Raw genomic sequence first — 12,849 nt, forward strand, 5'->3', positions numbered from 1 at the left:
TCTTGGCCAGGTTGCAGTTGTAAATGAGAACTTGTTCTCAACTGGCCTACCTGGTTAAATAAATGTGAAATAAAATTTTAAAAATAAAAAGGGGATAATTTCAATAGTCAAACGTTGGTACCTATTTGTCACTCGGAAATGTGTCTCCACTTATAAAAGCTGTGCCACGTATTTCCTAACCCGTGCAGTGAAGAGCGCCAAACTGATAAGACAGGGCAAGCACAAACAAAACACTGCAGTGCTCCGTACTGCTGGCCCTTCCCTTATCGCCTGTGTCATTGGACAACTCCTACTCCCAACAACGCCAGCAACTAAAGCCATCTCTGAACTGAACACAAAATAACTGCACTATACGCCATTTGTTCTCTGTTCATCTCTCTGCATTTTGATATACCCTGTACATCCACCGTATATCAACTGTATATACCCTGTACATCCACCGTTTATCAACTGTATATACACTGTACATCCACCGTATATCAACTGTATATACCCTGTACATCCACCGTATATCAACTGTATATACCCTGTACATCCACTGTATATCAACTGTATATACCCTGTACATCCACCGTATATCAACTGTATATACCCTGTACATCCACCCTTTATATCAACTGTATATACCCTGTACATCCACCCTTTATATCAACTGTATATACCCTGTACATCCACCCTTTATATCAACTGTATATACCCTGTACATCCACCGTTTATATCAACTGTATATACCCTGTACATCCACCGTTTATCAACTGTATATACACTGTACATCCACCGTATATCAACTGTATATACCCTGTACATCCACCGTATATCAACTGTATATACCCTGTACATCCACTGTATATCAACTGTATATACCCTGTATATCAACTGTATATACCCTGTACATCCACCGTATATCAACTGTATATACCCTGTACATCCACCCTTTATATCAACTGTATATACCCTGTACATCCACCGTTTATATCAACTGTATATACCCTGTACATCCACCGTATATCAACTGTATATACCCTGTACATCCACCGTATATCAACTGTATATACCCTGTACATCCACCGTATATCAACTGTATATAGCCTGTACATCCACCCTTTATATCAACTGTATATACCCTGTACATCCACCGTATATATCAACTGTATATACACCTGTATATACCCTGTACATCCACTGTATATCAACTGTATATACCCTGTACATCCACCGTATATCAACTGTATATACACTGTACATCCACTGTATATACCCTGTACATCCACCGTATATCAACTGTATATACATTGTACATCCACCGTATATCAACTGTATATACATTGTACATCCACCGTATATATCAACTGTATATACACTGTACATCCATCGTATATATCAACTGTATATACACTGTACATCCACCGTATATATCAACTGTATATACACTGTACATCCACCATATATATCAACTGTATATACCCTGTACATCCACCGTATATATCAAATGTATATACCCTGTACATCCACCGTATATATCAACTGTATATACCCTGTACATCCACCGTATATCAACTGTATATACCCTGTACATCCACCGTATATATCAACTGTATATACACTGTACATCCACCGTATATATCAACTGTATATACACTGTACATCCACCGTATATATCAACTGTATATACCCTGTACATCCACCCTATATATCAACTGTATATACACTGTACATCCACCGTATATATCAACTGTATATACACTGTACATCCACCGTATATCAACTGTATATACCCTGTACATCCACCATATATCAACTGTATATACACTGTACATCCACCGTATATCAACTGTATATACCCTGTACATTCACCTTATATATCAAATGTATATACACTGTACATCCACCGTATATATCAACTGTATATACACTGTACATCCACCGTATATATCAACTGTATATACACTGTACATCCACCATATATATCAACTGTATATACCCTGTACATCCACCGTATATATCAACTGTATATACACTGTACATCCACCATATATATCAACTGTATATACACTGTACATCCACCGTATATATCAACTGTATATACCCTGTACATCCACCATATATATCAACTGTATATACACTGTACATCCACCGTATATATCAACTGTATATACACTGTACATCCACCGTATATCAACTGTATATACCCTGTACATCCACCATATATCAACTGTATATACACTGTACATCCACCGTATATCAACTGTATATTTACTATATATTTGTATATCAACTGTTCTTTCTCCCGAGTGGCACAGTGGTCTAAGACACTGCATCTCAGTGCAAGAGGCGTCACTGCAGTACCTGGTTCGAATCCAGGCTGCATCACATCCGGCTGTGATTGGGAGTCCCATAGGGTGGCGCACAATTGGCCCAGCAATTGACCCAGCACAATTGGTAGGCCGTCATTGTAAATAGGAATTTGTTCTTAACTGACTTGCCTAAATAATAAATAACTAATAAAGGTACAAAAATTAAGATCTTATAGCTCTATACTCACTCTACCTAGTTGTATGTAAACTCTGTTGTCTGTATTCGGTCTCTAAATGTAGTCGATCACTAGCACCATATAACACCAAGTACAACTCTGAGCATGTGTAAAGGTGAATAAAGGTGATTCTGAACTGAAAATAGAGTGCAGAGCCAAATGCTAGAGGTTGCACGTCCATCTATTCTGTATATCGGTCTTGTACGACAGCGTGCTAACGACTGATGCCATGTAAAAATGTGTTCATGTGAGGTCGAAGTGCGCAGATCAGATGTGTGGGCATGGTTATGCGTGACTGTGCTAGAGTTTGAAGATGTGTGTGTACACATCAAAAGGTAGTCTCTTACTAGGAGCTCTGGTACAAACAAGGTGATGTAAGGGGTAACAGGTGTGTGTTTGTGTTCTCACGAAACTTTGTATGTACGTGGAGCTTAAGGGCTTTAAGGTGATGAGTAGTTGTAGGACCAGGTGTGTGTGTGTGTGTGTGTGTGTGTGTGTGTGTGTGTGTGTGTGTGTGTGTGTGTGTGTGTGTGTGTGTGTGTGTGTGTGTGTGTGTGTGTGTGTGTGTCCTTACCACAGGTGAACAGCTCAGGCTTGGTGGAGGTGATGAGCTGGCCCTGCAGGGAGCGGGGGTAGGAGCAGCTGGTGTCCTTCACCCCCACGTTGTTGTCTTTGATCCAGTGCAGCAGCCACAACAGGTTGCAGTCGCACAGCAGGTACGGCGTCTGGAACTCCCTGAGGTAACGTGGGGACAGGCAGAGTTAAACAATAAATAAAAGGGAGCATTACTTTCAGTTTCATTTACAGTCAAAAGTGATAGTCCCCTGTTCGATCCCCCGTTCCATAACCTACTTTCTATGCTGTATTCCTCTTATCTCCTTTTTATTGCCTCTCTGCAATTGTTTGTAAACTGAGGGTTAGGTCCTTGGTGGATGGAACCATTTGAATCTTTGTTTTGCTTCCTGGCTGAATGTGTTTGCATTACCTTGAGTTGCGAACCAGGAAATAAAAGTTACAGATCGCACCTATTGGTGCATTTCTACAACAGGGTATTGTACTATACTCTTTAAAGTGTCCCGAATAGAAAACGCACTACACTGCCACAGGGTGTCATGGAATAGCGTTGCAGGGCCTAAACTCTAAAGCATACTTACAAAGTCTTCAATGACACCAAGCTGTCAAACGTCCCTTGGGCCAGCGATGAAAACATGTTCCCTGAAAGGTTTCTGAAAGGACAAGATGAAGGCTATCAATCATCTACAACAAATCAAATCAAGTGTGCCAATCTGTCACATCACACAATCAGGACCCAAGCACAACCTGTCACTGGCAACTCCACTGAGATGTCCAGGAATCTTAATCCTCACCGTTGCATCGTAGGGAAAAGGACATGGATTAATATGTTGCAGCTGTGGCACTGAGACCCGTGGGGGAACCATGGGTATTATGCTAATATCACAGCACCTGGACGCCACCATTTTCTGAGCAGGGCAATTACTATTAGGGCGTTGGAGCCAGATATGTCACTTTCACATGAATGTCCTTATCAATGACTTATTTTTAGGATGGATAGGGGGAAAATGCAAACAGTTTTCAAAGAAAAACAATACTATGGATCTGGCGCATTTAAACTAAGTAATAAAGGAAAAATAACTACTACTTACAGTCGAACTAGACTTGTGAGGCCTTTGAATATGTCCACGTTGAGGCAGCCAATGCGATTGTTGGACAGGTCTCTGTAGAAGGCAAAACAAATGGAGATTCTGGTTATATTCTGTCCTGATTTACTCAAGTCAAACAGCAGCAACAGTCTAAGAAACGTAATATGCCATCGCAAATTGTACAAATAGCATGGAATTCATGACTAGAGTCAATTGACCTCATGTGGTGACTCTGCGAATTCTAATAAATCCACATTGTAGCTCAACGAATCAAAAAGTGGAGAAAACCGTCAACTCAATTAAAAGACAGGTGATGTCATTCGCAGAGACAGGTTGGGGCAGAGGCAGGGATTGAAAAATCCAGGTCTGTCAGTTTTACAACTTTTCAAGGTGATTTGAGACGATGCCTGTGTTCGCCCCGAGGCGGCTTTCACATCAAAGCTGTTAGTAACACACTATACTAGTTGAAATTAATGTATTATGATTGATGTCATACACATCAAAGTGTGTCTTTTTCACCAGGACCTGACACAAAGTGTCTGCCAAACATCAGGTAGTATTATCGATCTTTGAAGAAACCATGTTTGGGCAAGGATTTTATTTTGTCTACATTGTGAAAATATGATTTTGATCAACTCAAAGACAGTTCAAACTAGAAGAAATGATGATGGAAGGCAGGTCGAAACAACCATGTATAAAATCAAGGATGTGGTGTATATGCAAGCCGTTACAGCTGGACAAAACGCATCTGCTAAACGACTTGAGCGTAAACAAATGACAACATTGGAACGGCCAGAAGAGGCCTCACAATACCCTACAAACTAGACCCTGCTAGCTGCAAGCTACAACCCTAGCCCAAGGCCTAATGCCAGGGCAGCATCAGACACTTAAATGCTTAGAAAATAAGTGTGGAGCGTATTACGTAAACATCCTGGTGTTGGTCTAATTATTGTTGTGGTTCCTAGGGAGGGTGGCAGCTGGGGAATTTACTGAGTGAGGTGGTTAGTTCCGCCTGGCCTGGGAAAAACCTTTCAAGGGTTGCCAAGAAGTCATGCTGGCATCCCGTGTCTGAGGAGGATCACCTACTGGGGTGGAACTCCCTTAGCTAAAGGGATAAACTCCCACCCTGCCAATGCTGCCATGGCATAGCATTAGACATGGTTCAGTGCTTTGCAGTTGATAGTGCAGTGTGACATCAAAGCAGCCCACATAAGGAGAAAATGGCCATCTCTCACAAATTAGCCACATCATCCCAAATATATTCCAACACGTTTGTTTTTTAAAATCTTGTGGTCTGTCCATTAAAGTAGCAGCGCTCAACATTACAGCAGACCCAGAGCAAGCTGTCTGTTGTGATATGAGCAGATATAAAAATAGATGGGTGTGTAAGTAACAAGACGGGGTCAGTGACTGTTCAGCTGTCGGTGGAATGTAGCGGCTGCTGCCGGGTGGTAAGGCCCTGGAGTGGCCAGTAGGGGGTTGTAACTTGAAGTTGCCCCTAGACACTGGATCTTGGGTCCATTTTCCATTTACCCCCCACTAATGGTTAACGTCAGGATTGGGGGAAGGGAGGCTGATCCTAGATCTGTAGATAGGGGAAACTTCACCCCAGACATACATGAATGGGTTGCATCCAGCAAAAAAAATTGCTTTGTCACATCATAGGCATCTTATGGCTCTATTGACAACGTATACATTTAGCTGAATGCAGCTGATATATGGGCACGTAGCACCTGAGTCTAGACATACTTTCTGCACACTAGCTGTATCAGGTGGTAAAACAGGGTTGGAGCTAGCCTCCCCTTGGGCTCTCTCCCCCCAGGGTATTACAGTATCTACTCCACCACCCCTAGCCAGTCAGCCCCAAACAGCTGGGACCAGGCACCATGTGACTGATCCCAGATCAGATGTTTGTCCCATGACGTGTCCAAAGCAACCCTCAAAACGTTGCGGTCATGTTAGCTTTGCTTTTTATTTACCCACAGTGGGAGCGGATCAGTTGCAGCTCGTATCCGTCAGCTGGGTTGAAATAGGATAACATTTCCTAACAATGTACACTGGAATGGACATTGACCTACATTTCGATTCATTACAAATGATGACAATGAAAAGGGGTGAAGTAATACATTGTAGCATGCATTGAACATGTCTGTTTTTTCAAGAGAAACTTCAAGAAAAATGTCAAGTCTGACATCGCTCTCCTCTCTCCGACAAGACGGATAAAAGAGGCAAGCAGCTTCGGTTTGGCCAAGTCGCTCGAGTCTTAAAAACGAGCGAAAATCTAATTAGGCTCTTTGAAGTGAGGTACAGGGACAGATGGGAGAAATTAAAGATTGGCTGAGGCTGAGAGAGAACACTGAGTCTTTGTCGGGCGCTTTCGCTACTGACTGCATTGGAAGAGAGAGGGAGCGTGTATTTTCATGTCCTCCCTGTCAATTAACTCCATCACCCTTTTCCAGAAGCAGAAGAGGGCGGGCTGGAGGGTAGGTGCACCGCGTGCCAGCAGTCACCACAGGGCTTCTGTTTACAGCACCAGGCCCAAGTTCAAGACTCATTTTACCTCAGCTACTCCTTTCGCACTTTTGCTGGTTGAGGAATATGTTGTAAGCGATATGTTGGAGACGCAGCCAGAGACAGGAGCAAATGAATGATTTAACCACCTCCTGACAACCTGTCTGTGCCGTATATTTCCACTGCCAAACATGTTTAATTATGTGCAAAGACTGCTGTGTCTTCTGACCATAATACTGATGCATTTATAATCAGTGGATATCCAGTGTTTCGGATCAATTCATTTCGACCCAACATTGACATTGTGTTATATAGGCGCATGCAAGATGAAATAGCTGTTGGCTGAATGATTTGTAGGTTGGCTGAGGGAATTAGTTAGCTATACGTTTAGGAAATATAGTTCTACAGTTGGTTGTAAAATGGTTGAGGCTTGACAAGGGGAAATTAAGCTCTGCCCAGGCCAAGGAGACAACCTTCCTGTCTCACTCACAGCTCCGCACTAGCATCCAAACTATAGTTTATGTTGGTAAGGACCGGCAGGTATAAGATGATTGCAATACACAAAGGCGCACACACACAGACAGAGACACACAAACACTCAGAAGAGTGCACAGGCACAAACACACTCATACGCGATCTCTCTAGCACAGACACACAGACCCACGCACATGCCCATCCATCCATTCCCCTTTCCATGAATGTGTGAAAGTAGATAGGGCCTCATGCAGTCTCAAGTGGTCCCTGGCAAGGGCCCAAGTGGACTGGAGAACTGAATAGAACATTGCTTGAAGCCTTAAAACACACAGAGAATCTCACTGCCGATAAGTACCTATCGGCAGTCTATCACAGTGGGAGGCCGTTCCTTCTCTTGCTAGAACAAAAGCGGTACCTGCCGACCCGGTAGCAACGAACGTACCGATTTTACTTGTAAAATCACAATGCTTGTCAGTGGCCAACAACTTTACTTTGAGCCAATCAGAGAGCACAAACCCCCACGTGGGAGAGCAAAATAAAAGGGGGATTTTTTTCTGCACATCCAAAACACTTCTTCCAAGCTAGATAACCATTGTATCTGGAATTGACATTATAATTAAATCACAATGGATTAGCTAGATTCCATGATCAGCTGCCTGTGTTAGCTGCTGAGTTAGTGCATTGTCCTTAGCTAGCTAGCTATGCTGTGCTAACTAACGAATATGCTAACATTAGCAAGTTAGCTAAACATTTGGCTCTTGACTGCCACTGGCAGTATGGGATAATGGAGTGTGAATTAAATGGTTTCTTCGTCATCTTGCTAGGTAGTGATCTAGCTGTGGCCATCTGGCTAATATAATAAGGACTTTTTTCCCCAGACAGCTTGGAATCTAGACCATTAGCAATACCCACGGATATGCATTGCCAAACGAAGCTACTGTCACCTTCTGGTTTGGAGTATTTTAACAAGGGGCGAGTGGCTGACGACTTCGCTGTGTGAACACACAAGAGATCGACTGCCGACACTCTGTTCAAAGGCGCTAAGTACTGTTGCCAGGCAAAAGTTTTACAATCCTACCAGTGTGTCTGAGCTTTTACAGCTGTCGCTTACATAGACTGGATAGGCTAGACACAGAGTTAGCAATTGCCTCGCTCTCAGAAACAACAGATAGGGCCAAGAGTATTGTCGAAACCTGGCAAAGACCGCTTGGTCGAAATGTTGCATTGTGGGAGCATATACAACAGTGTGTAGGTTTTTTTCATTATTTTATACAACAGTTTTGGACATGGTGCGTTATGGATGCAGTATAATAAATCTGATGTTGAGCAATAGAGGATCGGCTTAGACGCATGTTTAAAACCGTTCAGCCCATGACTCGTCCATCTGCCAAGAAAATGACAAATTTGATTAAGATGAAAATGATTTATTGCTGATGGTGATATTGATAATACTCACAGTCTTTTGAGTGCGAGCAATCCAAGAAAAGCCCCCGGTTCGATACGGCTGACGATGTTGTTCCGCATGTCCCTGTGAAAGACAAACAAAGGGTAAGCCACAAGAAAACGTCAAGTGCACAACAAAGAACGCCTGGTTCGTGTCACGGCATATTGCTATCAACACATATTATGAATATTTGCAGCCAACTTGATCCAAAAATACCATTCCCAAATGAGTAAGACATATTCTTTTACGCATCTAATAACACAAAGATATTCTCTCTAGATTCTCTCTAGGCCTGCTCAAATAAATAAATTACAGTCGAAGAAACACACTTCAGATCAGAGGTGTTCCCGAAATCCACATAAATACAGTGGATTGTGAGAAAGACAAGGTCCGGCTCAGAGCAAAAGAACTTAGGACTTTTCACTGGATAGGGACAAAGGTGGAGTTTTTCCCTGACTTCTCCAAGGAGGTCCAGGACAAGAGAAAAGCGTTCATGGAGGTGAGACACATGTGCATGAAAGTGTGTCGCGGACGTCAATGAGGCCGAACGATCTGAGTAGCGTGGTAGGCTATGGAAGATCCCCATGATGGCGGTGGTTCATCACGGATTAACTACCATTTTTCTCTAAGCTGAGAGAACTTCCTATGTTGTGAGTAATAGTCTCACTGAGTGTTTATGCTGTGAATGCTGCCTACAATTTATCATTCTGGTTTACAGTTGATATCATTATAGTACTCGATTGAGCAGGAATCTAGGGCAAGCATATCATTTGTTTTACGGTCATAGATAAACACATCTATTTTTTGGTTTGTTTTCACTCGCATCTTCGTGCCATGTGTGATGGGCACAACCCAAAGTGTTAGTTGGCTTATTTATCATTATTATGACCTATATCGGACACCCTTTGGTGTTGGTTCTCTGCTTACATTCCTGCCTTTCCTGCCATTCCTGACAGTTCATGAGAATGATAATCTCTTCTCTTTGGGAGTATAATGAGAAGCCTGTCTTTATGTCCATTGTTTTTGGTTGATCCATGTCATCGCTGTCATATCAAAATGTATATGGTCATGCCTGTATTTGGCGTTGGTAAAACGCCATTATTCTAGTTGGAGCGTCAGTGCTGGGAAGTCCTCGGTACACTTCACACGGAAGAAGGCCTGGTTTAGGGGGAGGGCGATTTAAAAAATAAATCATTGTATCGCGTGGGTTTGGGATATGTTTATGACATGTTTGTTCTATGGGAAGTTTAGTGTTCTGTGGGGTGCACTACCAGTCGTTCACTTTTCTTTGACTCAAAAGCAAAGGCTATCAAAAAGGCATTGATTTTAAAATACTTTAATAGTTGTCATGTTTTGGTAATAGTTTATTTACAACCTTTCAGACGTGACCAACGTGATTCAAATTACGTTGTGGAATGTGAACGAATTAGGTTCATATTCTGAAAGACGAAAGGTATTGAATTTTCTTAAACAAAAACACACAGACGTGATTTTGCTCCAAGAGACCCTCCTTCTGGAAAAGGATGCTCCTAGTATAATACATTTTTGTCACAACCCGAGCTCGTGGGAAGTGACAAAGAGCTCATATAGGACCAGGGCACAAATAATAATACTAATCAATACTTTTGCTCTTTATTTAACCATCTTACGTATAAAACCTTGTTTGTTCATCGAAAATTGTGAATAACTCACCACAAGTTAATGATAATGGTGAGTTTGAAAGGATACACATAACTCTGCAATGTTGGGTTGTATTGGAGAGAGTCTCAGTCTTAAATAATTTCCCACACACAGTATGTGCCTGTATTTAGTTGTCATGCTAGTGAGGGCAGAGAATCCACTCTCACATACAGTAGGGCAAAAAAGTATTTAGTCAGCCACCAATTGTGCATGTTCTCCCACTTAAAAAGATGAGAGAGGTCTGTAATTTTCATCATAGGTACACTTCAACTATGACAGACAAAACAAACAAAAAAAATCCAGAAAATCACATTGTAGGATTTTTTATGAATTTATTAGCAAATTATGGTGGAAAAACTTTGTTATTGACCAAATACTTATTATCTCAATACTTTGTTATATACCCTTTGTTGGCAATGACAGAGGTCAAACGTTTTCTGTAAGTCTTCACAAGGTTTTCACACACTGTTGCTGGTATTTTGGCCCATCCCTCCATGCAGATCTCCTCTAGAGCAGGGCTGTTGCTGGGCAACACAGACTTTCAACTCCCTCCAAAGATTTTCTATGGGGTTGAGATCTGGAGACTGGCTAGGCCACTCCAGGACCTTGAAATGCTTCTTACCAAGCCACTCCTTTGTTGCCCGGGTGGTGTGTTTGGGGTCATTGTCATGCTGAAAGACCCAGCCACGTTTCATCTTCTATGCCCTTGCTGATGGAAGGAGGTTTTCACTCAAAATCTCACGATACATGGCCCCATTCATTCTTTCCTTTACACGGATCAGTCGTCCTGGTCCCTTTGCAGAAAAACAGCCCCAAAGCATGATGTTTCCACCCCCATGCTTCACAGCAGGTATGGTGTTCTTTGGATGCAACTCAATATTATTTGTCCTCCAAACACAACGAGTTGAGTTTACCAAAAAGTTATATTTTGGTTTCATCTGACCATATGACATTCTCCCAATCTTCTTCTGGATCATCCAAATGCTCTCTAGCAAACTTCAGACGGGCCTGGACATGTACTGGCTTAAGCAGGGGGACACGTCTGGCACTGCAGGATTTGAGTCCCTGGCGGCGTAGTGTGTTACTGATGGTAGGCTTTGTTACTTTGGTCCCAGCTCTCTGCAGGTCATTCACTAGGTCCCCCCGTGTGGTTCTGGGATTTTTGCTCACCGTTCTTGTGATCATTTTGACCACACGGGGTGAGATCTTGCGTGGAGCCCCTGATCGAGGGAGATTATCAGTGGAGTTTGGAGTTTGTGGAGTTTGGAGTGTGACTGTTTGAGGTTGTGGACAGGTGTCTTTTATACTGATAACAAGTTCAAACAGGTGCCATTAATACAGGTAACGAGTGGAGGACAGCGGAGCCTCTTAAAGAAGAAGTTACAGGTCTGTGAGAGCCAGAAATCTTGCTTGTTTGTAGGTGACCAAATACTTATTTTCCACCATAATTGGCAAATAAATTCATTAAAAATCCTACAATGTGATATTCTGGATTTTTTTCTTCTCATTTTGTCTGTCATAGTTGAAGTGTACCTATGATGAAAATTACAGGCCTCTCTCATCTTTTTAAGTGGGAGAACTTGCACAATTGGTGGCTGACTAAATACTTTTTTGCCCCACTGTAGGTACATGGTTGCAAAGGGCATCAGTGTCTTAACAGCGCGATTTGCCAAGGAAGGATACTCTGAGTGCAGCCCAATCCAGAAATCTGGCAGTGGCTTCTGATTTTAAATTAAATTTTCACAGAACCGCTTGTTGCAATTTCAATGAGGCTCTCTTGTTCAGACATCGGTAAGTAGACTGGAGGCAGGGCATGAAAGGGATAACGAATCAAGTTGTTTGTGTCGTCCGTTTCGGAAAAGTAACTGGGTAATTGTGCACTCAACTCACTCAGGTGCTTCACTATATCACATTTGACATTATCCGTAAGCTTGAGTTCATTTGCACAAAAAATATCAACTTAATGATGGAAAGACCTGTGTGTTGTCCTTGTTAATGCAGACAGAAAAGAGCTCTAACTTCTTAAACATAGCCTCAATTTTGTCCCGCACATTGAATATCGTCCCTATAATCCCATATTCAGATTATTCAGACAAGAAAAAACATCACCCAGATAGGGCAGTCGTGTGAGAAACTCGTCAGAGGGCCTCCCGGGTGGCGCAGTGGTTAAGGGCGCTGTACTGAAGCTGTTCCACCAGAGACTCTGGGTTCGCGCCCAGGCACTGTCGTAACCGGCCGCAACCGGGAGAAATCAAAAGAAATCAGCCAAGACCTCAGACATTTTTTTTGTAGACCTCCACAAGTCTGGTTCATCCTTGGGAGCAATTTCCAAACGCCTGAAGGTACCACGTTCATCTGTACAAAAAATAGTATTCAAGTATAAACACCATGGGACCACACAGCCGTCATACCGCTCAGGAAGGAGACGCGTTCTGTCTCCTAGAGATGAACGTTCTTTGGTGCGAAAAGTGCAAATCAATCCCAGAACAACAGCAAAGGACCTTGTGAAGATGCTGGAGGAAACCGGTACAAAAGTATCTATATCCACA

At 42.4% G+C, this 12,849-nt stretch overlaps 1 protein-coding gene across 1 annotated transcript in view; it reads right to left on the bottom strand.

The window, feature by feature from the left end:
- LOC139378988 (adhesion G protein-coupled receptor A3-like) overlaps window positions 1–12,849 on the bottom strand; it is a 67,134-nt gene that overhangs the window by 16,274 nt on the left and 38,011 nt on the right. The window contains exons 3-6 of the mRNA XM_071121663.1: window positions 8,633–8,704; window positions 4,195–4,266; window positions 3,685–3,756; window positions 3,105–3,265 (exon numbers count right to left, since the gene is read on the bottom strand). Coding sequence (XP_070977764.1) covers window positions 3,105–3,265; window positions 3,685–3,756; window positions 4,195–4,266; window positions 8,633–8,704 — 377 coding nt within the window. The remainder of the gene's footprint in view (window positions 1–3,104; window positions 3,266–3,684; window positions 3,757–4,194; window positions 4,267–8,632; window positions 8,705–12,849) is intronic.

The sequence above is a fragment of the Oncorhynchus clarkii genome, chromosome 21 (assembly GCF_045791955.1).
Source record: "Oncorhynchus clarkii lewisi isolate Uvic-CL-2024 chromosome 21, UVic_Ocla_1.0, whole genome shotgun sequence".
NCBI classification, from domain to species: Eukaryota; Metazoa; Chordata; class Actinopteri; order Salmoniformes; family Salmonidae; genus Oncorhynchus; species Oncorhynchus clarkii.